Raw genomic sequence first — 25,563 nt, 5'->3', positions numbered from 1 at the left:
GAAAAATCCACAATATTATATACTAAATACTACAACCCTTTATTTCCGCAAATGCAAGAAGATAAATTGTATACAATAATTGACAAACATTTTGGTACAAAAAGATATGAGTCGTAATTTCTTAATTAATATTAAGAACGATTCCTTAACAAAAGAATTAGAGAGTAATAGAAACAAGTTTTGTAAGAGAAAAAACAAATTGAGATGAAACGAAAAAATTATAATACTAAGTATGGGTGTGCAAACTCAACTGTTATGCATGTTGTCAAGCCTTTTGATTATTCATTTAATGCAGTAGCATTTCCGACAAGTTCTTAAAAATTATAAAACACCTAAGAAATCACGTTTAAAATTTCTACTCCCAAAGCAAAATGTGAATTTCATGATGCAGTAGAACATAAGTTAACGGGAGGATTACCAATCATGCCTGCTAGAAAATGGCGACGTGTAGTATGAGAAAAACTGAAATGATTTTAGATACTTTATTTAAAATATTTTTACATATCATTATATACATATAATTAAAATGAATGATAATCATTTTTTACAATAACTTTAAGCAGTATAAGACCGTATGGCACTGACTAAGATTAATTCAACTGATATAGTGTTTAACAAGTATTATGACTAAACATTGTTTATTTAGCCAAAGTAAAATAAAAGATTTAAAGAATATAGAGAAAAATTGTATATGGAAGCTCACAAACTGCAAAAATATGCACATCATGATTCTATTTTGACTCATTCTTTAGTTGATTAAACTCCATAGTTTTAGTTCATAGATATGCCTAAAAAGCGGCCTGTTAATTTTAAACGAAATTTAGCCTGCCTGAAATCTTCTATTGATTATGAGCCATTAAATTAATGTGTTTTTGAAAGGCTCTATCCTTAATACTTAACCAAAAGCAAAAGAGAATGCATTGATTTGAAACGTTCTAAATCTAATAAGTGATTTATATTAATATAATATAATAGTACAACTAAAAGTAAAATTACAAACAGCATTTTTTTATAATTTACCTTAATAGAAACCGTCACATCGTACTTACACGGTCGATCCAGTAAGCGAAATCATCAGTTTCTACTGATCCCTTCCATACTACCTTATTATTCACTAAAATAAATGTGAACGAACTTGCCTAAAGTTTAGGGACATTCCTCTCTAAAAATGCGCGCAGTTTTTGGTCCTTATCAGTTGCAAAATATTAATTAGGGTGTGAATTAGCTATTTGTGTAATCTGAGATACCGAGTCTAACGTCGCAAAAATAATATTTGCAGGGAAACTTTTCGTAGAAAGGTAAGTAATTTGCTGACGAGCCTCTGGTGATGTTGTAGAAAAGCAAACCATAGCAACAGGTGAATAAGTTGGTGGTAAGTCAGACACAAATAATAAATCTTTGATATTAAACATTAATGTGGAGCGATGAATAATTTGTATTATTATACAGTTTGATATTATAAAGAATTTAAAAATAAATATGTTATAGGGTTCCATTTTGAAAATATGTATTTAAAAATATTTCACATCAGTTATAAACTACTTCACCATCTGGGAAAACAGCTTTCTCTGTACCATCAGTATACACATATTTCATTGTACCATCTGGGTAATACACTATTTTTCTTCCATCTTCAAAATGCTTTTCCATTTAGTCATTTTAAAATCTATACACTTTTACCATACCTTAAGTAGTTTGAAGCTAAGTAAATAAAGTGCCTACATCTGCATAAAAATAGATACTAATTTAACCGCTTGTAGAAGGTTCCACTCGTTTTATGTCACCGTTATCAAACTAAATATCAGTAATTCCATCAGGTAGCACAATTTTTTCAGTACCGTTTTTAAATATAAAGCGCTTCGCTCCTGATTTATAAGCAAATTCCTCGCGATCTGATAGCTTTTTGGAGGATACAACTACACTACTATCTATATATTATTCCAAATCGTTATTAAATTGATCAAATAGCTCCTAGCTTTCAAAGAATGGTATGTTTTGAAAATTCTTCCTATCGACAAACCCTCCACTCTTCTTTTAAGTTGAAATATGAGTTTTTGGTGGACCATTATCGTTTTTTACTGCTTTATTTTATGTTTACTCAACTGTCTTAAAAATAGATTTAGTCAAACCTGGCTCCTTCTTAGCTTCTAATTTGAAACTTTCGACCTTCACAGGTTCCTTAGTATTTTATCTGTTAAGCAAACTGAGTGATTTTTCAGTTTGTAAATCCTACTATAGAAGCATTATGCGATCGTTTTGATCTTAAATTATAGAATTTAGTTCCTAGATTTTCGCCTAGTTATTCTGCTATCCACCCTTTTGCAGCTATTTCAGCTGCGGAATTTGTTTGTCCTGAATTTCAAGCTTCACCACCAACTCTTAATTGGCTTAAATTTGTTATTCAAGCTTTAAACGCACACCATCGACCTACGTTTTCGCGGCATTTTGCTAGCGCTTCATATCTTATTTTAGCGACGTCATCTGGTCCGCTAGAGCTTTGTTCTACTACTCTAGCGTTGCAGAAACTTTATCCTTCTGTTATCTCGCCTGACGAGCATCTTCCAGAAGTTACTTTTACCGCTTTAAGTCAGCCTATTCGCGTTTGCGAAATGCTGCAAAGTCGAGTTTTTCCGCTTCTAATTTGCGGAAAAGGCCGTCGTAGTCGAGTTTAAGATTCCGCTTTTCTTCTTGAATTTAACGGTTTAGAGACTGGTACTTCTGGATTTCGCCATCAATTTGCTTGAGTTGGACGTCGAAATCTACCTCAGTAGGTGGTACTTCTTTTGGCGCTTAAAGGTGCTTTTTGAGTACTTTCCGCGAGATATCATTGAGGACTACTGGCTTGTTATCCTCGATTTTCTGCTTGAAGTTAACTGCAGAGGCGTCTAAATGTGAGTTCAGAGAATCGTTTAGGGAGTCGTTAATATGGTTCTTATTAGACTCTTGATGAACATAATCAGATTCAGCATGATCAAACTAGTAGGAATCTTCGTTTTGATGCGTTATTGGTGTATCTTACCCTAAAATATTTAGGTCCCCGAATGCATCTTAACCTGGCGATTTTGTTTTAAACATTCGAGCAAACTCCTCTAATTTATGGGCTGGTTCGTTTCTTATTTCTTTTTCTAAGGCTAAGAAATCATCAATATCAGAATCTGAGCCAAAGTCCATTTTAAAATTCACTAATATATGTATTTATATTATATAGAATTATATAATTATATTTTAATAATAACTATAATTATATACAATATTAATTATAAATTTAAAGGCAAAAGTTAATTTTTAAATTGATTATTAATTCATTTATATACTGTAATAATTTAGTAATTTAATGGCAGATAATTTCGAAGATAAACTAGCGTAATTTAAGCAAGAAGCTCAAGAGTTTGCTGAAAAAGTATAGTAAAATATTAAAATAACATAAAATCCTTCTGAAAACGCTTTTTAAAACGGTAATGATATTTTAAAAAATGCGCTTAATTCAGAGATTAAAGCCCCAGATTTCAAAGCACATCTGAAAGAACTTTAAGATGCTAAGGAAACAATTTTTGTATAAAGAGATAAACTCCTAAAATAATAAATTGAAATTGAAAGGATATTGGATAACGTTGAACGGGCAGAGTAAATTTTAGAATTAAAATAGGAGGATAAAGAAGATGAAGTTAAAATATTTGAATTAGATACATTAGACAATGAAATAGAAACTGCTCTTAATGAAATGTCTGATCCTGATCAAGATATAGATTGATAAAATATTATTTAATATATAATAATAATATAATTATTTTTTGTTTTGACTTTATTACATATACTTGATGAGGAGATTCCTGCAGAGAAATTTAATATACTCAACTACTGACTGGAAACTGTTCACTGCTATAGATTCCAAATAATAGTGTGCAAAAATACTAATCTAGACAGTTCCAGTAGAATACGTTCAATTTGTAAAATAATTATAAAATACGGAAACGATAGCCCCTAAATTTTAATTACACGAAGAGGAAGTAGGTCAACTTTTAATGCTTTATAAATTTCCTACATTAGGGTTATTATCTTCTCAGGCTACACATCCTAATGTCAAACCATTCACAGATATTTCTTTAGTCGATTATATTTTTTAAACATTAGATGCCTACCAAGGATAATGCAAAACTAAGATAAAATATGCATTTCATTTTTCTACTGTTTGTTTTAACCGGCTTTCCTAGTTTAAAGCTGGTTTATAACCACTTTTAGGACTTTCTGTAGATTTTGATATACATTAGTTCCTTCAGTAAATAATTTGTAATTCTGAAGATACTGCTAAGTATTTAAACAATAGATTATGTTACGATTCATTAATTATAGGATTAACGGAGGCTGTAACTCCATAGACAGTTGATACAATCATGATGAATGATATTTTCGAAGAACTTATATAAGAGAAGCATAGGAGATTAGATTATCTTAATAATGGGTTATTGGCGAATTAAGTTGATATTTAATAATTAGAATTGTTACTATAATGATTAATTTTATTACTTTAAATATAAATTAGTAATAATTTTCCTATTAGATAATAAAATGTACTTTAAATTAAACAAGACTCATAAATTTAATGAATAACTAAGAATACTAAATGCGTTTATAAATAAATTACATCATTAATTATATAGAAATATAACCAAAGAATATGATATAATATTATTTATAAATATGTATGTTATTATTGTTTTCCAAATATAATAGATTTTAATAAATAGTCGTAATTTTCACTTATTTAATTGTATAGCTAGGAAATTATCTGCAAATAATGGTAATCAAATATTGAATAACAGCAGATATTCCTTTTATTCGTAAAATTTATTAATTCTAATATGTAAAATAGTTTGATTTTTATAAGTAGTAATATATGTTCATTTAATCTCCAACAACATATTCTTATTATAAGTATTCTTAATATCAAATAAAATATTAGTTATAATTTATATGTCATATAAATAGATGCTAATATCTTACTTTATTATAAAATATTTATATATAAGCAAAAATAAAAACTGATACTAAATTAGAAATTCAACATATATTCTTTTTATATATTTGAATATTAACCAATATATTTATAGATTAAAATAAATTGTATACAATTTTGTTCTTTATAATTGAATTTTAGTAATTATAGCTCTAGTATAGAGTTACACTAAAAATTACGATTTAGCATATTAATATTAAAAAAACACAATTTTTATATGGAAAAATGATAAATTTTTATAAAAGTTTTATATGCAACAATATATATCTTCAGTTTACCAGAAATTCTATTGAATTTATTATATGCATGTCTAAATTTAGTCTAAAACAAACGCGCAAACTATAAAACTTGCAAAATTTCCTTTCCTTCAAATTACCATGAGGGAAGTTATAAATATTCATTGTGGTTAAGCTGGTGTCCAAATGGGTAACTCCTGCTGGGAACTCTTCTGCCTTGAACACGGTATCCACCAGGACGGCTAGATGCCTTCTGACAAGTCCATCGGTGTCGCCGAAGACTCTTTCAACACTTTCTTCTCTGAGACTGGTGCTGGTAAGCACGTACCCCGTTGCGTTTACATCGATCTCGAGCCCACCGTCGTAGATGAAGTTCGTGCCGGTGCTTATAGACAGATATATCACCCTGAGTAACTCATCTCCGGTAAGGAAGACGCAGCCAACAACTATGCCCGTGGTCACTACACTGTTGGTAAGGAAGTCGTCGACCTCGTCCTCGACAGACTCAGAAAGCTCGCTGACGACTGCTCCGGTCTCCAGGGCTTCATGCTCCACCACTCTTTCGGTGGTGGTACTGGTTCTGGTCTAGGCTCTCTACTGCTAGAGAGACTCTCTGTTGATTATGGTCGCAAAACCAAGCTCGAGTTCGTCATTTATCCTTCTCTCTCCATTGCCGTCTCAGTAGTTGAACCTTACAACACTGTTCTCGCTGCCCATTGCATGCTTGAACACTCCGACTGTGCCTTCATGATTGATAACGAAGCCATGTATGATATCTGCCATCGTAACCTCGACATCGAGCGTTGCACTTATACCAACATCAACAGAATTGTCGCCCAGATGATCTCTGGTATGACTGCTTCTCTCCGTTTCGATGGTGCTCTTAATGTTGATATGACAGAGTTCTAGACCAACTTAGTACCTTATCCTCGTGTCCATTTCCCATTCTGCTCTTTTGCTCCCCTTGTGTCTTCCGAGAAGGCTTATCACGAGAAGCTCACAGTTGCTGAAATCACTAACTCTGTTTTCGAGCCCGCAAACATGATGGTTAAGTGTGATCCCAGACATGGTAAGTACATGGCATGCTGCATGATGTACAGAGGTGACGTCGTTCCCAAGGATGTCAACGCTGCTATTGCCGTCATCAAGACCAAGCGTACCATCCAGTTTGTTGACTGGTGCCCTACTGGTTTCAAGGTTGGTATCAACTATCAGCCACCCACCGTTATCCCTGGTGGTGATCTTGCCAAGGTTCAGCGTGCTGTCCTCATGATCTCCAACTCTACTGCTATTGCCGAAGTCTGGTCCAGAACGGATCATAACTTTGACCTCATGTATGCAAAGCGTGCTTTCGTCCATTGGTATGTTGGTGAAGGTATGGAAGAAGGTGAATTCTCTGAAGCCCGTGAAGATCTCGCATCTCTCGAGAAGGATTATGAAGAAATCGGCCAGGATACCGTTGCTGACGGGGAAGGTGAAGGTGGTGAAGAAGACTACTGATTAATTCATCTATTTCACTTTAAACAAATTCCCAACATATCACTATTCGATCTCTTCTATTTCTTCGATTACTTCTTCAATCTCATAAATCTCTTCTTCCACATGTTAATTTTCCACTTAAACCTCTTCACCTACTTTAGTTTTTTCCTCAATTTGATTATTCCCTTCTGAGTTCTCAAGTATCTAAGTTTAGTCGTCTTATCCACCTTCAAAAACTACTCTCTCAACTTCAATTTCCCCCAATATTACTTTCATTTATTCAATTTCAACAAAACTACCCCATTTCAAGCTCATTTCTTTACATTTATCAATTAGTTCAGCACTTTCAATATCAATTTTTCGACATAAAACGACAACTTTCGACAATGCGACACAGCGTTACTCACGTTATAGTAAATTGCACGCTGCAGCCACGAGACGGCTCACAATGCATTAAGCTTCCCCACCCAAATCTATCTCCATAAGCTTATTAACAAAAAGTGATATAAGAGTATTTTGCTGGCTGCTAATTGCACAAATTTCAAATGCTTCAAATGCGTTACGAATGAAATTAAATGTATCGGCAGAAAGACGAGCGGCTTAAAGATTTAAAAATACTATTTACTAAACATTTTAAGATGGTAAGTAATTAAGAGAAAATAGTGCTTCTGATGCATAATTATCACGCAAGAGTGTGAAAAACAAAGCAGGAGTAATATCAGTCGAAGCAGTTTCAGAAAGTATAATTTCAGAATTTATTAACAATTGATACACTTATTTTGAGCCATGAATTTTATGCAAAAGCTGAGCAAAAATAAAAGAATGTGAAGTGGTAAGTATTGAACAAATTTAAACAACATTTCTACCTTAATTTTCATGTGCCTCTTATTAAACTAAAAAATCTTCATCTGTAAGATTTAGAATAATAATTTATTTTGCTAATTCAACACAAAATTCTATTTTTCGTTCTTTTTCTACTGATTCACGTAAAACTACCATAGGTGCCAACATACAATATGGAACTATCAGTGATGCATCTAAGTAACTTAAAGGGCCAACCATTAGCTGAATAATAGAAATCTCGTCTTTCCCACTCATTTTACGTTTTCCAAAGTCATTTAAATTCATTTTACGTTCTTTCTAAGACTATAATTTTTCCTCTTCAATAAAACAAATAGCATTTTCATCAATTCCAAGAGCTATTTCGTTTACAAAATCATCCATTTCTGGATAAAGAACTTACAATATTAAATCAAAAGCAAAACTAATTTTACTTAAATCGTCTGGCCAGATTCGAGTGCCAATTTACATTAGATATGATAATATTGAGATCCAGGGTGATAAATTAGATTTAACTCCGCCACCTAAAGCTAAAAGCTTGGTTAGTTCGTGTTCATCTATATAGTACTAATTGACTATTAATTTAGCTAGCTTCATCCCTGCTGTGCAAATGATTTCGTAATTATTTTATTCAATATTTTGATATATTTTCTCTATACACTATAGAAATGCACCTGTACCGATTATATTCGTAGTAATTTGATCTAAAAGAATCTGTAAATTTTATAGAATTAGCGAAACTGGCATTTGTGAGATAGCTGCATTGAGTATTTAAACTTATGCAAGATTATCTGTAGATTATGTAATTTCCTAAAGTACCTTTGGAAGAATTTCTGCACAATTTTGAGAATTTATAAGAAAATTAGAAAATCCATCTGCAATAGTTTTTCCAAGAAAAGTGCGGCGATCATCTCTTCTACGTGCTTCAGCTGCAGTTCGTGCTGGATCAAATTAAGTTCTGGCATAAAATCGATTCATTTCTGTTAAATTTTCAAATATAACATTAGGTGAAGAAGTAAATGTTTGAATTAAGTAATTTCTAAAGAAAATTAAAATTATAGGATTCTAAATACCATGAGCTTATGACGAAATATCTGTTATAATATCATCTTACGATTTCTAGAGCATAACTATTTCTTATTTTTGGGATTTTGTGAGTTTTTTAGAGCGTTAAATAATACTTATTTTCTCTTGAACCCTTTCACATAGAATTCTACCAATAATACTTATCATATAGACTCTAGGAACTACTTTAGATACTAGTGACATCTCATTGTAAAGTCTAATTGGGTCGTGCTTTCCTTATACTGGAGATGAATCTGAGCAACATGCTTTATAAAATTCATACAATTTTTAAATAAAATCTTTTATTTACATAAAAAGTCTATCGTACTAAATAGGTTCTAAGATATCAGTTCTTAGTATGCTGAATACTTATACAACTGCAGCATTTATTGCAAATAAGTTTCCTGAATACTTAACTGACTCAAATTCACCATTGGATTTACCTAATTCTTATAATGTTTATTCTAACCACTAAGTTTAAAAATCAGTATTTTGAACATACTAGATATAATCTTACTTAACTTTAGTCTGAAACATTAATTGGAAAGTAATAAATCAATTATTCCAATTAATAATATACAATAATTTTATAAATAACAAAATATTCACATTGGCTCACCCATGACTATTCCATCAAAGTCTCTAAGCCCTTTAAGTTCAAAAATATATGATCGTAATTTCTAATACATTTCACGTCTAGCTTTAGAAGGCATAATGTTAACACGTTTGTCCACTAACCGATTAACTAAATCAATACGCTTGTCTCCTTCTGTACCTAAAGCAATTTTATTAGGTTTAAGCTCTAACCTTTATTAAGAAGAATACTTACAAACTTTATTAAAGCCAATATATAGTTATTTTGTTCTACAAAAGTTTAGATATTTTTGATCACGTATTATTTATATACAATTTTATCTATACTATTATTAACTCATAATATATTCTTAAACATTTAAATATAAAGTGAAAATATACCAAATATTTGACTAATGTCTATAATTCTGTATCGCTTTTTAGTGTATAAAATCTTTATAAAACGGATGTAATATTCTAGTATCAATAATGAGATGCTCTTCTTTTTATTTGGTTTGGTCTTATAATATATTTACTTATAACAACTAATTAGCACTATTGCGTATCTTTTCCATATCTTATCTTAAATTTTTAGCTTAGTCAAACACATTTATCTTCTTTTAATGTTGTTTTCTTAATTAATCCCATTTACTGATATTACTGGTAGATGATGACCTTTTACTAGTTTTATCTTGTAATTCCTAAACAAAATCTGTAAATTCTGATTATAATTTATCTTTATTCTATGTTATACATATCATTTTACGGGTAAACATTTAAGGTTTCTAAAAATTTGTTTACTGACCTATCAAAACCTGACTAAGCATTAATGGTTACTTAGATTACTGTATATGTTTATAAGCATTTCCTGCACGAGGTTACCACTTCTATAACGATGATCTTGATTTAGTTCGTGACGAAAATAGCTTCTAAGGAATTTAATTTTCTTCATTTTTATTGATTTGTAATGCTCTAGCTAAACTGAATCTATCATTAGCATGATCTTACTAGGGGCAGGTTTAATTAATAATACTAGTATCTTCAGATTGCTTGTCATCTACTTTATTTATTTTAGCAATTTATTCTATAACTTCTATTTTCTTTTCATGAACTTGTGTTAATCCATTAAAATTCTCATAAATTTAGTTAATATATTAATGCTTACTCTCATGAAACAACGTTTCGATAGGAATTGCCTAGAATATCATTAGTTTTTACTTTAACTCTACCTCTTTTGCTTATGCTTACAAAATTGTATCAGAAATTACCAAATTGGTATCAAAATGTTATTTGCTTTCAAAATCAAGTATGCCAATCTATGATTCTGCAAATTTTGATTTAGCACTAGATTTTTAATACTAATCAACAAGAATATTAACATTATTTATCAATTTCGATTACATATACTTGCAAACTAACATATATAATTCATAAATTAAGGTTTTAATGCCTTATGGAAGTTTAATCATTTTCGTTACATCGTTAGTCGTCAAAATTGAGTTTAATTTATCGTATATTTCCTTACCTTTTGCGAACTAATTTACTAGTTCTTTATTGGTTTGGGTTAGGTCAAGTTATTTTATCAGAAATACAAATTCATTAAAGCCAGTTATGAGTTTCATCTGCTTGGACGATAATAATGACGTTTATTATAATACCTCTATGGAACAATGTTCTATATATTTTTAATTTTACTTGATTTTTTAAAGACCATTTGAATATAGGTCACAAATCCGCACGAAATAAGGATAAAGAAATGGATCAAAAACTTATTTAATTTCTTATTATGATGTATTTTTGATAAGCTATTTATCTTTTTTCTAAAAAAGTGATTTGTAAACTGGTTAAATTTTTATATCATAATATTCCTAGGACTCCTTTAATATCATATCATTTCGTAAATCTGCTGTCTAAACAGTATCGACTAAGTTTAATATATTATCTGCTTCTTCTTTTCTCTAGGTGTATTAGTTAATTAATTTTTTAGATTCAAGCTGCATAGTTTAGATTTCTGGGTTAAATAATAAAGATTTAAGTTTAATTTTTGTAATAAGTTAACATGGATGGCTAGTAAGATCTGATGAACAGTAACCGCAACAAAAATTCATTCCACATGCTGGACAGGTATTTCTAGATTGTTAAAGTTCTTTATCTTCTGGATTAATAAATTTAAGACATGAGATGCAATAATTATTCATTTATATAACTTAAAATAAATCTTAACAAAATCGCGATTATAATTCAGGTAACGTTTTTAAAAATTTTGGTCGAATTTGGTGTAATTATACAATAATCTTCGATAATATAAAATATGAATCTTTATTAATTGAATCTTTGAATTTTAAATCAAAGAATTCATATATTTTATCAATATCTTCTTAAATTATTGGTTAACTCATTTTAAAGAATTTACTTATAACATACTTATTTATGATATATTTTAAATATTAATTTAACTTTGTGTTAATTTTCCCATATTTAATCATTAATATTATAATTATAAACGGTTATTTATTATGCAAGCTCTTTTTCTCTTACAGGAATAGATCATTAGGTAGAACAATTTTATAATATTCTTAAAATAGTGCTTGATGATATATCATAGTTAAATTAAATATAACAAAAGTATAATATATTATTTGTTGTTAACAATAAACATTCTCTTGATAGTATTTATAATCACTATGATAAGTTTAACTATAAGATATTAGAATAGTTAAATAAGAAGCAATATATTAATATCATACTAACAATAAGATGTGAATAATATTATCATTCGTAAGTAATGAGTTTAATTTCTTCGTTAATAGAATCCATCCGTTAGATAGTTTAGTCAATAATAATATTTTTCTAACTGTGATTGACAGAGTTAGTTTAGAATTGGATCTTTTATTCACCTAAAGAATTTAAGGCAACATACTTAGCTTTTCTTTAAAATGGTCGACTTCCTGCAAATTAAGGTTAAATTTGTGATAATCTCAGTGATTTTGTAAATGACAGTTCCGGTGTGTGTATTTTTCTTTCCTCATCAGTTAGTTCTTTAGGATATAATCTACTATATACTTAAACCGCATCTGATTCATTGATTTTTTCTTATTTTACATTCTCTTTTATATTTGGAGAGACATCAACTAAACTTTTCGATATTTACTTCTTTGTGTCATATCGAGACATACTAGAATCTTTAATAGTGCTCATATATATATCTACCATTTTATCAGTTACATCATTCTTTTTTAATGGGGTAATTAATAGCATTGATTCTAACATTTTATTATCTTGAGGCTATCTTAAATTTAATCTAGAGTACAAAGGTAAAGACCTAATTACATCCATATTTGACTAATGATCAATATAATTTTACTAGTGTAGTACTTTATGTTAAGTAAATTTATTATTTACTGTCTATTCCATTTTGGAAAATAAATAGTAGTATTATAATATATTATTGAAATCATTATATTAATTAATAATATAAAGATTTTTCGGTCCTCTAGGATAATAGAAAAATAGTAAAATAGAATACGTGATTGATATCGGAAGATTAAATTTATTGTAATAAATTTTATATGAAAATTCTAAAAGATCATATATCATTTGTTCAAACTAGACTAATACCGTTATAGAGATTTATCAACATAATAAGTAATAATATATGGCAAACTTAGAGATTTTAATTGTACCGACCATTTTTAATTTTTAAAATATTAATTAAAAGAGAATAATCAATCTAAATATAATAAAATATTTTAGACAGATAAACTAATATATTGAGATCTCTTATAAATTATCTTATAAATAATTAATTTCTGAAAGTAAAATAGATTCATATCTTGAATTAAAAAAGTCAGTATTATGCGGTTGTTACTTTTTACTTCTCTCCTATGATAGCACCCATATTTTCAGCATTGTCAAAAATTTCAAATCCCATCTTTTGTAATTAGCCCCCAAATTCTAAATCATTTTCAACACTGATAGATATCATATTTTTACAAACTATTTCTGAAAGTTTTTACAATAATTCTAGTTTTTGTTCTTAATCCATTAAACTGGGCAACAAACTCAAGGCAACAAAGTTTTTCTTATTCTAACTTAAAAAGTCAGTTATATAAGCAAGCTAAATAGCTGGTAGTTAAGGCGTGCAATCTAATAAGGGGTTGACTTTTGCTGGAACCCTAAATTTATCAAATTATTACTAAATATATTAAGTTTCTTATTAGGTAAAACTTCCAACTTAAACCAAATCAGCTAATTTTGTCGCTACATAACCACTTTGTGAAATAGTAATTAAATTATGAATTTAAGGACTTGACACAGCAAAGTTTAGCGAATTAAGAGATGAAAACTAATGAAAATTCGGTTAACTTTAAAGTAATTTTATATACTCATCAGAAATTGATTGACCTGAATGCTATAATGCTCGAGCTTTTCCATTATTTGAAACTCCACCAAAAAAACCGTAAAATTAGATATTTTAATGTATAATTATTTCTTTCAACAATTCAATATTATCTTTTTCTAAATAAAGCGCAATTTTGTCAAATCGTTTACCAAGCGGAACTACAAATTCGCTACCATCCAAACAATTCCCATTACCACTAGATACACCACACCCTCCATTCTTAGCCAGCTTACCCAATACTGCCCCAGAATCTGAAATAACACCAAATGTTTTGGTTTTATTAAAAATCTCATTAAAAAATGTCATATCTATTGCAGAAATGAAGCCAACTGAGTTAGGACCTATAAAATTTTATCCGGTAAGTTTTTCACCACCGAAATCCTCAAATCCAGCTGAAAATACTATTTTAGGAATATTTTCGAATCGGTTTAAAAGGTTCTGAACAGATTTTGCGGGTGTTGTAATAAGAACAATATCCGGAATAGGAGCTGATGTTAGGGAGTATGTATCGACACCTAATATCTACTTATCAGAAATTGCAAAAACTGGCACACGTTGTTATTATAATTTCCCAATTAACTTGTTACCTATATTAAATTTTTAGGATGATGCCCCTATAACTGCAATTGTAGGCTTAGACTAGAATAAATTATCGAAGAAGTCAGGAGAAATTTTTTACAATTTTTACAATTTTTATATACTTTAAGTTTAAAACTCCACTGAAATATCATTTCTATAATTATCAAAATATATTGATGATATAAATTCTGGAAGTGAACGCAATAAATCTGTAAAATGTGATTGTTAGTATGGAATTGGAACAGAAGTTTCTTCAAGAGAGTAATCAGAAATTTTAATATATGGAAAATTACCAAGTTTATCATATTTAATTTGAGCTATATGCTAAAAGGGTGTACTAATTATTGCTTATTCTAAATTTTTAGCAACTTCTTTAGCAATTTTTTACTTAAATTAAATTTAAACATTACTATACATTTTAAAATAAATAATTATATCCTATATAAAATATGATTTATACAATTTATTGAGGAACCTAGTGTCAAGACATGGAAAATCATGCTAATTTGCTAGCTGAATATTTTAAGGTTTACATTTGCTGTGTAGATATATATGATGTTTATTCGAACGAATAGAGTCCAAATATCCTTATTGGAATATGTGATACGATCAAATTAGGTTTTTATTAAAATTTAAAACAAGATTCTTATTTATTAATCAAGTAAAACATAAATTTCATGTGGCAATGATGCAATTCTAAGTTATCTGTAAATTCTTAAAAGATAATATAAATCTACAAGACAACTCTAAATATAAAATTTTATTTTATAAGATAAATAAAATATCGCATTTTTTAAGATTAGTTTATTTTGATAACATAAAAAATTATGATACTTATAGCCTGAATATCATTATTTCGCAATATTTAAAAATTACGATAATATTATTTTACTTTATGGACGGAATTAATCGCCATTAGTTGAGCATTCAATTTTATTTCTACTACAGTTTGCTCTTAGTTCTAAAGACTGCTAGTTTTTACGCATAAACTAAAAGTGAAGTGTGTATATTCAATCAAAATCTTCGAGTCCTAATTCTATACTTTTGTTTCTTAACTTATTTAAAAGCTTTTCACCTGGCCCTATGAATTTAACTGGAGAATTTGGTCTTCTACCTACGAAATTTGGAGATCCTTAAAAAGGCTAGAACACGATTTAATTCTTCTCCATTAGTTTTGTATAAGAAGATTTAAACTTTTATGGAGGAGATAAGTTACAAAACGACTTCAATTATTACTCTTCAGTTGATTTATCTTATTTACGTTCTTAGTCTATTTAAGGGAAAATATCTACTATAGGTCTAATTATTAATTTTCTTGATTCTTTATCATTAGTATCTGATGATACCTAGGACCGATAGATGTGAAAAATTGTATTTTCTAGTATTGTGTTTGGTTTTGGAGTTACAAAAAGCCTACTCTCAACTGCCTTGTTAACAGCAAATGATGATAAGTTTAATTCTTTATATAGAGGAAGACTACGAATATACTTCATATTTTCAGAATGAACTGTGAAAGCTTACTGATTCATTGTTTTATACCGCATTTAGGGCGAGAATGAAATATATATTATATATAAAAGTAATAAATTAATTAAATGGAGGAAGATTTACTAATAAATACAACATAAGGAGAAGTTTTTGCTAGGTACAAGAAGTCCTATACTAATACTATTGTTGTTATGATTCATGGTTTAGGAGGGACAATGAATTCAATATTTTATCGTGAAATTCCAAACCTTACATAACATTCTACATTACGATTTGATCTTACTGGCCATGGTAGATCTGGTGGTGAAATTTAAATACTATATTTTGCATAATTAGAATAAATATAAGAAATTTTATAACTATTTCAAGAAGAGAAAAGAATATTTATAGGCCATTCTAAAGGAGCTACATTGGCCTTTTTAATTGCATAAATAAGCGATAAAGTTATTTGCGTGGCAGGGCGGTGGAATATGTAAAATCAGCCAGCAAGTAGATTTACTCCCGAAGAGCTAGAAAAAATTAGTACTGGAAATTCTATCATGAAAAATTTTGGAAAATATACTGTACGAGTTACTAACGAAAGTTTTGAAGAGAGAAGTAAAATGATCATGAATTAGTTACTATCAGGTAAATAGGATATTTTTGTTAAAATTTTAGTTGGTAGCTTAGATACGGTAATCCCAACTTAAGATTCTGTTGATATACAAAATTTCTTTAAACGCACCTAACTATATTAATTAGATTCTGATCACTCATCATTTACTATAGACCTTGTTGAAGATTCGATTTTAGACTGGTTATGACTTTTCTAATTTCATTTTATTATACTTATTATATATGTAAATATAATCTAACTCTTTCCAAAATAAATATGTCCGCCGAAAAATTTTCTTTTACAATCCAGCTTATAGGCGCTAAGAATGCTGGGAAACGTTCCCTTATAAATAGATATTGTAACTCTTAGTATGTACGCTCAGATGTCCCTGAAAAAACGGAAATAACTTACCCTGTAATCTACAATAACAATTCTTATACAGTAACTGTTAATTTTGAACATTATGAAACACTTCCTAATATGCTTAAAAATTATTAAATTATTTGCGTTGATTTACGTGAACCATAAAAAATCATTGACGATCAAATATGTAAATTAACTCGCCAGTTATAGTTCAAAACTACCCAAAATATACCAATTTTAGGCTTATGTACAGATAAATAAATTAGCACAGTCAGGGGTTCTAAAGCACCTTTTTGCGAGGTTTCTGCATTTACTGGTGCAGGAGTTAAACCGTTTTTTGGCTCAATTGTTTGGGGACTACTAAAGGCATAAATTGAAGAAATTGAAGCAGAAATTGAGTTTTAAAACAAAAATTTTAACGTAGTTTCCTTCGACAATAAGAATCAGTTTAAATCAGAGGACTATGTTGAGTTTTTGACAAAATTTGAGCTACCAGCGTTTTTTAAAGATTTAGTGATGCAAATTTGTGATAAAAGACCAGAAAATGTATTAGAATTCTGCATGTAGATTTGTGAAAGTAAGTGAAAGAGATTTAATATATGTAATAATTAGTATAGGAAAAATGCTCATGATAAATTATTTATCAAAATACGAGATATCTTTTGAGAAAGCAGCTGGGTATTATTAATAAATGTTAAAAGGACATTAAATAATCAACTAAAATGTAGAATTACTCATTTAGGAACTAGAAATTTTAAAAGATATGAGTACTAAACAATTATAAAACTAGCTAAACAATATTACACCAATGATTAGATAATATGCAGAGTATAATATCGATATCGAAAAATTACTACGAGAAAATTTATATTCATTTGTAGAGTCGAAAAACTATCAAAAATAGTTAAAAATTCATGTTTAGGAACTGATTAAACTTGAAAAATAGAATGCCAAAAAACAAGATAATATAAAAATTACTATTTTATAGTAAAGGGGCGATGAAATTTTACGAAAAAGGCTTCTTTTTGAGCGATTTAAGATTAAACAAATATATAATTTTGGATACTAGTTTGAAAAAATATAGCACTTGATATATACACATGCAGAAATAAATTAAAACTTTATATTAGAGGATGATATTTTTATATTAAATAAATAAATAACTGAAGATTAATAAATCTAATTAGTTTTTTCTGATATAAGATTATCTTCAAATGTAAATGAATAATTTCACACAATTATCAGTGACTAGGTAGAAAAATTTACTAAAGATCATATAGAGAAATTATCTAATGATATAGGTCTATCTGATTGGAAGCACGGATAAAAATATACTATTACTAGAGAGGTATTTGAGTGATTTTATTATTAGAATCATTTTAACAAGATCAAAATTAGAGAATTTAAAATAAAATGAATAATCATTTTATCAAACTCGTATTATTATTAAAATGTGCTACTTATTTGACTAATTATAAATGATACAAGTGAATAAAACCAGTATTCTTAGAAGTTTATTTAAAAATAAAGTTTCCTAAAATAAATTATGCCTTTAAACATAATAAAATAACTGATTTGCTCGAATATTCTATTATTTGACAGTAATATTAACGCTAATAGTTGAATAAAATATTAAAATCCTATTAAAATTTTAGCATTCTGTTTTTATTAATATTAATCTTTAAATAGTGTAAAATAATGATTAGAAGGTTTAATTTAGCTTATATTACAAAATTCTATAAACTTAATAAATAAACTAACTTTGCTGTAAATAAATAATGATAGATGCATTTCAAATTTCATTTTATAAGATATAGTAAATATATAATAAAATATAATTCAATCAGGATATCTTCTCGTTCAACTTTTCTTCGCGTATTTTCTTATTTTCATTAATTTAATCATAAGCATTATATCCACTAATACTGTATATAAATTCTTCAGCACTCATCTCTATTTCTTTATCATAAATAATTTTAACAACAAGTTTATTACTTTTACTCTTCCATGTTAGATTCTTACTGAAGTCATGAAGGACTTTCCTCCACTTTGCTTTAGTAATTAAACAATTTCCACTTATATCTTTTGGATATATATTTGCACGTATAAAGTAACCCTTATTACTATGAATATAACGATTTCCAGACTCTTTAAATTCATTAATCAATTCATCATACTATGCACCTATTTATGGAATCAACATTTCCTCCATTTAAGCATTCATTTCTACCTAACTTATCTATATCTTATCATCTATTAAAACTACATCATTTCTTCTAACATTTTTGAGATTATATGCCAATTAACTTCCCCGAGACAAAGCTGGTCCGTATAGTGCTGTGAAAAATTTAGATGATTCAGTGTTATAAATAGAAAAAATTAGATCTCTAATTATCCTATCCTGTTTATAACTTTTATCTGTAAGATTTAGTGACAATAAAGCTTTTGCCAACTTTGAAGGCTTTGTTTCATTATTAAGTTTATTGGCTTGTTCAATTATAGTTTATAAAAATTATTTAATTTCTTTATGGATAAAACCAGTCTCATATTATAGAATTGAGACTGCAGCTTTAAAATACTACTTTTATGCAATAAGAACAGATGCATCTTAATTACCATAATATGGTACTCTTAAAGGCAATTTATAATCTCTTACCTAGTTTAACTACAATTCTAAACCCCCTAAGTCACCTTATATTACTATTTTCATTTATGTAACATGGTTAAGCTTTTTTGTATCGGACAATTCAAAATCTCCAACTTATATCTATAATTTAGTTGCACCAATTATAAGACTACTAGCTAGTAAAATTGAAGGTGCGACAACCCTTGCATAATCATTTTTTTAATTATAAATAATAAGTGATTCATAAGTGATTTATTATTAATAATCTGGTAGCTCTCTAAGTAATTAACGAAGCGCAGATGCCTTAGATATTGTAAAATGTATATATCGTTATTTAAACATCTATTTACAAAAATTTTTCTAAAATTATAACTCTAACGTTATTTTGTCAATATTTTTAAAAGAAAAAAATGAGTACTTCTCTTCCAATTCAGAACAAAATCCAATAACTTTGAATCTATTATTATCTTTTGGAATTGTTATTTTTAAACATTTACCTGGAGTTCTTTCATTAACAAATCTTTCAAATTTTTTATATTCAGAAATATATGATTCTAAATGTTATGTGTAAATTGGTATTACTTTTGCAGATGGCTCTTATTAAGATAAAAATATCTTAATATCCTCCTAATTACATATTGTACTATCTACTGTTGATATTATTTAAATATATTCTTAAGTTGTATCTTTAATCTTATATGAAAAGTATGTAACGTCTATAATAGGTGGATCATTATTAAGTTCCAATTTAACAGGTTTGGACTAGTCGTCACTATATTAATCATAGTTATCACAATCATTATGACTATATTGGTCCTAATCATCGCTATTATTCATTTTAAAGTGGAAATATTTATTTTTATTTTGTATAGAATATTTTAATAGAACAAATTTTAGATATTAATGGAATTTGAGAATGAGGTTATTATTATGCAAGAAAACGTATCATAAATGTTAGATACAATTCAATAGTTAGTTTAAAATTCAAAAAATGATAGTTAGATGTAACAAATATAGAATATCACTAATTAAATCTGTAACATTTAAGATTCTACTGATTAGCTTATTAATAAGAATCAGTAACTCGAATAACGAGTAGATTTCCTAGAAAACCGACATTAAGATTTTGAGGATGCATTAGGTAGCTTACTTTAAGTGTTAGCACTAAAAAACGATTGATAAAATTACATTTAGTATAATATTATAATATAAATTCAACATAATTTTATAAATGCGGTTAGACGAAGAAATATTGATTTTATAAGATGAACTACTAAAAATTATACCTATTTTAGAATAAATGAAGTGCAATGAAATAGATTATAAAGTTATCAATTTTATCTTGTAACAAATGAAAACGATTTATAAATTATAAAAAAATATAAAAAATCGAAACATGTATTTGGAAGATCGAATAACTGAATTAGAAACTTAGAATACTAAACACGAAAAATCACTTGGAATTCTTTTTAACTCTTTTATCCAATCATAATAACATATCGCCGTCCATACCAATTTGAATATCGATATTTAAGTCCCAAACAGTTTATCTAAATCGTTAAACACAGAAGAATCTTCCACTTTCGATATATTCGCTTAAAATCTCACTGAATGATAATCTACTTTATACAGCTTGTACAATTTACTTATTTTGAAGAATAAAATTCTTATCAACCAAATTATTAAATATAAGACCTAGTAAATCTATTAAATCGATATATTCACAATATTTAAGTGTATATAAGCAGGCAGAAAGTGCAGCTTTTCTAATAGATTAGTCTACTTCTTATAATGCAGTTTTAATAATATTTATGATGAAATTTGATGTATGAAAAGAAAACTGAATTACCTTCAAAACTGAAATTTTAACTAATTTTGAATCTTAAAAATATGATAGAAATAATAATTAATCCGTATTTTATATAAACTAACTACATTAAGCGAATATAGATGATGCTGTAATACGAATTTCTCTAGATTGATTCGTAAATTATTTTATTGACAATATTGCCAATGTTTATGCACTATCTTGGTTTTATTTTAGAATAGTACGAATGAAATCCGATATATGATATTTCATATGTTTAACAGAAAAAATATTAAATAATGTATTAAAAATTTGTGTCAAGGTAATATCTTGTAATTATGCATGCAATATAACTGATTTCGATAACTGAATGAAAGATATTATTGAGTTATAATTTTAATAGTTCTCATTTGCCATCTATACAAATATATCAGTAACTTTAGGTTGAATCTCTTCAGAATATTTACTGAATAATGTTTTTTATAGAATTGTAGTATATTCCTGAAATATTTAGTCATTAATATTAAGATTGGTAAAATTAGATACCAATTAATTAGATAATTGGTTTAATAAATTATCATCAAAGCATTAAATAATAACCAAGTCGTTCTCATTACTAAAATCTAGCTACTTAATAATTTATTGCCTATATATTTCTCCTTTATATATTTAAAATGATTTTGATGTTAGTTTAATAAGTTTATTTAGAACAAATAACAGTGGTTTCGTTTATATTGACATAATAGCTTTTTTAATAAATTATCGTAATTCTAGTTAAGAATCTGCTACTGGTTCAAAAAATAATAAAGACTCGACAATATCTAAAGATAATATAATTGTGTTTAGTAAATCTTAAGGAAATTTATTAATTACTGATTACACTTTTTTGAATGCAAATCTAGAAGTACACACGAATTTACTAAGAAAATATTTAATATGATCAGTTTAATCTTATGTTGATAACTATCCAATATTAATATACTTGAGTATAATCTCAGCTTCATCAAGAGTTAAAAATTAATAACATGAGTGATAACTATTAAGTTTGAATAAATCACTTTAATTATATTATATAAATTTTGATAATAGCGCAGCTTGAACAATTTTATCCGTATTATGTTGAATATTATAAAATATTTCATTAAGTAATTTTAAATCTGGTATTAATTTTAATTTACTAAGTATAATAGCTGTAGTTCTAGTAATAGGAAATTATAGTTCGTTTTAAATTTAATGAAGTACAATAACATGATTTATAGATGTAAAATTTAGAGATTTTACTAAAATTTCGAAGTCAAACTTCTATGGAATTTAAAAATTAGAAATATAAACACTGAGTATTTAAGGCGTAATTGGAGAAACCTTATTATCTAGTATAAAATTTTAACTCAGTATAGTTTAATAGTTTCTATTTAATACTTACAAAAGCAAATCAATATCTAATGATTTAATATCGATATTTAATAACGTTATTAATTTCAATGATTATAATTATCCTTTCTCTAACATTTAATTGGTGTACCTTATTTACTCAAACTTTGGCTTTTTACTCAAAAAATTAAATATTTTATAGAGTGTCATTACTTCTTTTGATATAAATATGATATATTATACACATAATTTTAAATTAATAGTGAATTATTGTATAATTATTATAATCATATTAAGATTCAATCAATTTCATTTAATGAAAATTCTTAATGAGTGTAATCTAGCCTACGAAATGGAGTTACTAAAACTAGAAGCTGTTAATTTATAATTTATCAAACATAATAATCTAAAACCAACAGTTATTTCCGCTAAAATAGCACTATAAGAAACTGCTAATGAATTAGAATTAGAAAAATAAAAATACATTAAACTAATTAAGGAGAATGATATTTTACAATAAGACACATTACTTACTTCAAAATATGTAGCTGAAAAATAAATAATCAGCAAAAATGACATCGAATAACTTACAGTAGTGAATTAAATTTAATAAGTAGAAGTATTCGAATCAGTAAAGACATTCTATAAAAATTAAGTTAGATTGTAAAATAAATGTTCTGATTTATCATTATAAAGTTATGAAAGTGAACAGTATGTTAAAGAAGAACATTTAGCAGCATGTAAAAAAGTAATGAACCAAAAAGCATAATTAATTAAAGAACTAAAGGAGAAGAACAATGAATAACTTTCTATTGACTCTATTATTTTTAATTTGGAGATTCAATATAGAAAGCTAGAACGTCAGAATTTAAATTTAAGTTAAATATCAAGAAATGGAAACTAATTCAATTAGTTGTGCTTAGATTAGAGATTATAAGGTTATAAATAATAATGTATTTAAGAAAAATAAAAATTGGAGGAATAACTTAGATCTATTTTCAACTACGCAGATAATATTCTTAAATAATTCTAAGAGATATAAATTTAAGTAGTTTTTGACAAAGAGTAAATTCAGATACAGGAATTATTAAGTAAATAATATAAAGCATTAAGGCTCACTCTCAATATTGATCAAAATAATATTTGTGATATGAGGAAAGATTTGGAACAACAAGTATCAATATTGGTTAATTAAGCTGTGTATTAAGAAAAATAACTCAGATAAATTGAAAAGTAGTTAACACAGTTAAACGAATGATACTCACTATTTTATAATATCTCCCTATGGGCTATTTAATGTTTTTTAGTTTTATTCTTAATCAAGAACTTTGGCTAAAGCAGCCATAACCTTATTTTATTTAGGTTATATTAGTTGTGTGCACAATTTTTGTTAAATATATGGAACTAAATCATAATCACCATACCTCGTGATTCTTATTTTTAATGGTCCATTGTGAGCTATGAATATATTCCTTCTTTAACAAGCAACATTATAAGTTGGTGGGATAATCTATCGCTTTTATGATTTTGTAGTTGGTGTAAGACTTTTTAACAAATAAGGAAGATCACTTTACATTTACAGGTTTATATTTAACTTTATTAATATAGATAATAATAACTTATTTTAGATTATCTAAACTAGTGTATAATATATATTTGGTAATAAAAGATAATTTTACTAATTGACATTTTAAACACATCTGTATTTATAATGATAGGCCCACTTAAGGTTAAAAATTAAGTCAGAAAGTTCAAATTAATCTTGTTATAAATAAGTAACGCATCAAAATCTCTGAACATAAAAAACAGTGATAATAATTTTATTATTATTATCTATATATTTACGTATTTAGAAAAAAATCTATGAAGTAAATTTTATAAATGTATAATAAAACAATATATCCATATAATGAAAATCTAGCACTCTTTGATGATTATCCTTACTAACTTATTTAATATTATAATTATTTATACATGTATCCGCAAATTCAGATTTCTATCATTAAATTTATAGCTATTATACTAATTCATTAATAAACTATTTTAAGTTTCTACTAATTATATCATTAATATATATAATTATAGAAATATTGTAATATTCAATTACTTAGTATAAATATATAATAAATTCATTAGGTCTAAATCACCACTTCGTAATGCAAGATCAAGTATCTTATTCTAAAGAGCCTTAGTTTACTCTGAAGTAGCTTAAATTTACTCCAGATGTCTAATCAGAGTCTCCTATGTCTACTCCTATGTAATTATTTTCTTGCTTTCCAACTAGATAAAACTCCTTTCTCGATATTGATGAAGTGCCGCCAGGTATTATTTATCCATAAGCTTTTTCAACATATGCTATTTCAACTCTACGTTACCTTTATCAAAAGGAGGAAAGTTAACAAAAAATTTAATTTGTTCTGTCTGATAAAGAAATACGAGATCAACTAAAACTATTGCTCAGGTCTACAATTTAGTTGTAGATGCGAGATTTCGCTGCAAATATGTCTATAACAATGTTGTTAAGAACATTGAATCAACCATTATCAAATATGTAGCTGGCCCTCAAAATAGCTGCTATTATACACATTGCTGACAAATACGAACCTACTTTCACAAACTTCACACCATTAATAGATAAAATAACAACATTATTTGGCGTCTAGGCACAAAGGATTAAACCTCAACTTATATTAGAACAACACGATAAAATCTTGGACGAGCTTAACTATGAAGTAGAATATATCACTTTATATGAATTTTTGACGACAATAATTCATGCTGGCTAGCTATAAGAAGTTTATGCCAGTTTAAGCAAATATTTGTGCTTTTTGGCGCTTACAGACCCATACTCATATACATATAGACCATCTGCATTAGCTGCTGCATGTGTTTCCATCTCACTAGAAATCTAGCAATAATTACCTTGGAATTCTAATTTATCATTTTGGACAGGATATACGATATAAGATATTTATCCTGCAATTGAATATTTGAAATAACTTTGGCAAGATTCTTATTATTTAGGATAGAACGGAAAACCTTCCCATCTATTTTAAGTTTATAGTCATCCAACTAAGTTTAGGGTGGCAGGTATTGCTCCCAAGTGAGGTGTGTTTAATAGTTAA

The 25,563-nt window shown here is 27.5% G+C and overlaps 20 protein-coding genes across 20 annotated transcripts; 11 read left to right on the top strand and 9 right to left on the bottom strand. All coding sequences in view use genetic code 6, as the record gives it.

Moving 5' to 3' along the window:
• Window positions 1-51: 51 nt before the first annotated feature.
• On the top strand, window positions 52-456 carry SS50377_26831 (uncharacterized protein; the record flags this gene model as incomplete). Its single annotated transcript, XM_067910637.1, has 1 exon — window positions 52-456. The coding sequence occupies one exon, from the start codon at window positions 52-54 to the stop codon at window positions 454-456; it is 405 nt and encodes a 134-aa protein (XP_067761324.1).
• Window positions 457-526: 70 nt separating this feature from the next.
• SS50377_26830 (uncharacterized protein) lies at window positions 527-952 on the top strand (the record flags this gene model as incomplete). The annotated part of the gene is made up of 1 exon (XM_067910636.1): window positions 527-952. The coding sequence occupies one exon, from the start codon at window positions 527-529 to the stop codon at window positions 950-952; it is 426 nt and encodes a 141-aa protein (XP_067761323.1).
• An 82-nt stretch (window positions 953-1,034) lies between these two features.
• On the bottom strand, window positions 1,035-1,412 carry SS50377_26829 (uncharacterized protein; the record flags this gene model as incomplete). Its single annotated transcript, XM_067910635.1, has 1 exon — window positions 1,035-1,412. One exon carries the CDS (start codon window positions 1,410-1,412, stop codon window positions 1,035-1,037), a length of 378 nt encoding a protein of 125 aa, XP_067761322.1.
• A 115-nt stretch (window positions 1,413-1,527) lies between these two features.
• Window positions 1,528-3,171, bottom strand: SS50377_26828 (T-complex protein-10; the record flags this gene model as incomplete). Its single annotated transcript, XM_067910634.1, has 1 exon — window positions 1,528-3,171. One exon carries the CDS (start codon window positions 3,169-3,171, stop codon window positions 1,528-1,530), a length of 1,644 nt encoding a protein of 547 aa, XP_067761321.1.
• Window positions 3,172-3,334: 163 nt separating this feature from the next.
• Window positions 3,335-3,751, top strand: SS50377_26827 (uncharacterized protein; the record flags this gene model as incomplete). The annotated part of the gene is made up of 1 exon (XM_067910633.1): window positions 3,335-3,751. One exon carries the CDS (start codon window positions 3,335-3,337, stop codon window positions 3,749-3,751), a length of 417 nt encoding a protein of 138 aa, XP_067761320.1.
• Window positions 3,752-3,818: 67 nt separating this feature from the next.
• On the top strand, window positions 3,819-4,511 carry SS50377_26826 (uncharacterized protein; the record flags this gene model as incomplete). Its single annotated transcript, XM_067910632.1, has 1 exon — window positions 3,819-4,511. One exon carries the CDS (start codon window positions 3,819-3,821, stop codon window positions 4,509-4,511), a length of 693 nt encoding a protein of 230 aa, XP_067761319.1.
• Window positions 4,512-5,391: 880 nt separating this feature from the next.
• Window positions 5,392-6,750, top strand: SS50377_26825 (Alpha-tubulin; the record flags this gene model as incomplete). Its single annotated transcript, XM_067910631.1, has 1 exon — window positions 5,392-6,750. One exon carries the CDS (start codon window positions 5,392-5,394, stop codon window positions 6,748-6,750), a length of 1,359 nt encoding a protein of 452 aa, XP_067761318.1.
• Window positions 6,751-6,789: 39 nt separating this feature from the next.
• Window positions 6,790-9,171, bottom strand: SS50377_26824 (Vacuolar protein sorting 35; the record flags this gene model as incomplete). The annotated part of the gene is made up of 1 exon (XM_067910630.1): window positions 6,790-9,171. One exon carries the CDS (start codon window positions 9,169-9,171, stop codon window positions 6,790-6,792), a length of 2,382 nt encoding a protein of 793 aa, XP_067761317.1.
• Window positions 9,172-9,239: 68 nt separating this feature from the next.
• Window positions 9,240-11,405, bottom strand: SS50377_26823 (uncharacterized protein; the record flags this gene model as incomplete). Its single annotated transcript, XM_067910629.1, has 1 exon — window positions 9,240-11,405. One exon carries the CDS (start codon window positions 11,403-11,405, stop codon window positions 9,240-9,242), a length of 2,166 nt encoding a protein of 721 aa, XP_067761316.1.
• Window positions 11,406-11,979: 574 nt separating this feature from the next.
• SS50377_26822 (uncharacterized protein) lies at window positions 11,980-12,621 on the bottom strand (the record flags this gene model as incomplete). Its single annotated transcript, XM_067910628.1, has 1 exon — window positions 11,980-12,621. One exon carries the CDS (start codon window positions 12,619-12,621, stop codon window positions 11,980-11,982), a length of 642 nt encoding a protein of 213 aa, XP_067761315.1.
• A 433-nt stretch (window positions 12,622-13,054) lies between these two features.
• SS50377_26821 (Acetyl-CoA synthetase) lies at window positions 13,055-14,605 on the bottom strand (the record flags this gene model as incomplete). Its single annotated transcript, XM_067910627.1, has 1 exon — window positions 13,055-14,605. The coding sequence occupies one exon, from the start codon at window positions 14,603-14,605 to the stop codon at window positions 13,055-13,057; it is 1,551 nt and encodes a 516-aa protein (XP_067761314.1).
• A 593-nt stretch (window positions 14,606-15,198) lies between these two features.
• Window positions 15,199-15,732, bottom strand: SS50377_26820 (uncharacterized protein; the record flags this gene model as incomplete). The annotated part of the gene is made up of 1 exon (XM_067910626.1): window positions 15,199-15,732. One exon carries the CDS (start codon window positions 15,730-15,732, stop codon window positions 15,199-15,201), a length of 534 nt encoding a protein of 177 aa, XP_067761313.1.
• A 51-nt stretch (window positions 15,733-15,783) lies between these two features.
• Window positions 15,784-16,479, top strand: SS50377_26819 (Alpha/beta hydrolase family protein; the record flags this gene model as incomplete). Its single annotated transcript, XM_067910625.1, has 1 exon — window positions 15,784-16,479. The coding sequence occupies one exon, from the start codon at window positions 15,784-15,786 to the stop codon at window positions 16,477-16,479; it is 696 nt and encodes a 231-aa protein (XP_067761312.1).
• A 68-nt stretch (window positions 16,480-16,547) lies between these two features.
• On the top strand, window positions 16,548-17,219 carry SS50377_26818 (uncharacterized protein; the record flags this gene model as incomplete). Its single annotated transcript, XM_067910624.1, has 1 exon — window positions 16,548-17,219. The coding sequence occupies one exon, from the start codon at window positions 16,548-16,550 to the stop codon at window positions 17,217-17,219; it is 672 nt and encodes a 223-aa protein (XP_067761311.1).
• A 37-nt stretch (window positions 17,220-17,256) lies between these two features.
• On the top strand, window positions 17,257-17,994 carry SS50377_26817 (uncharacterized protein; the record flags this gene model as incomplete). The annotated part of the gene is made up of 1 exon (XM_067910623.1): window positions 17,257-17,994. The coding sequence occupies one exon, from the start codon at window positions 17,257-17,259 to the stop codon at window positions 17,992-17,994; it is 738 nt and encodes a 245-aa protein (XP_067761310.1).
• A 483-nt stretch (window positions 17,995-18,477) lies between these two features.
• SS50377_26816 (uncharacterized protein) lies at window positions 18,478-20,097 on the bottom strand (the record flags this gene model as incomplete). The annotated part of the gene is made up of 1 exon (XM_067910622.1): window positions 18,478-20,097. One exon carries the CDS (start codon window positions 20,095-20,097, stop codon window positions 18,478-18,480), a length of 1,620 nt encoding a protein of 539 aa, XP_067761309.1.
• A 66-nt stretch (window positions 20,098-20,163) lies between these two features.
• SS50377_26815 (uncharacterized protein) lies at window positions 20,164-20,439 on the top strand (the record flags this gene model as incomplete). The annotated part of the gene is made up of 1 exon (XM_067910621.1): window positions 20,164-20,439. One exon carries the CDS (start codon window positions 20,164-20,166, stop codon window positions 20,437-20,439), a length of 276 nt encoding a protein of 91 aa, XP_067761308.1.
• Window positions 20,440-22,754: 2,315 nt separating this feature from the next.
• SS50377_26814 (uncharacterized protein) lies at window positions 22,755-23,696 on the top strand (the record flags this gene model as incomplete). The annotated part of the gene is made up of 1 exon (XM_067910620.1): window positions 22,755-23,696. One exon carries the CDS (start codon window positions 22,755-22,757, stop codon window positions 23,694-23,696), a length of 942 nt encoding a protein of 313 aa, XP_067761307.1.
• Window positions 23,697-23,699: 3 nt separating this feature from the next.
• On the bottom strand, window positions 23,700-24,014 carry SS50377_26813 (uncharacterized protein; the record flags this gene model as incomplete). The annotated part of the gene is made up of 1 exon (XM_067910619.1): window positions 23,700-24,014. The coding sequence occupies one exon, from the start codon at window positions 24,012-24,014 to the stop codon at window positions 23,700-23,702; it is 315 nt and encodes a 104-aa protein (XP_067761306.1).
• Window positions 24,015-24,594: 580 nt separating this feature from the next.
• Window positions 24,595-25,545, top strand: SS50377_26812 (Cyclin; the record flags this gene model as incomplete). The annotated part of the gene is made up of 1 exon (XM_067910618.1): window positions 24,595-25,545. One exon carries the CDS (start codon window positions 24,595-24,597, stop codon window positions 25,543-25,545), a length of 951 nt encoding a protein of 316 aa, XP_067761305.1.
• Window positions 25,546-25,563: the final 18 nt, after the last annotated feature.

This window comes from Spironucleus salmonicida, chromosome 7 (assembly GCF_000497125.1).
Source record: "Spironucleus salmonicida strain ATCC 50377 chromosome 7, whole genome shotgun sequence".
Lineage (NCBI taxonomy): Eukaryota > Fornicata > Diplomonadida > Hexamitidae > Spironucleus > Spironucleus salmonicida.
Note: the sequence above shows the minus strand (reverse complement) of the source record. Positions and strands in the feature narration are given on the sequence as shown.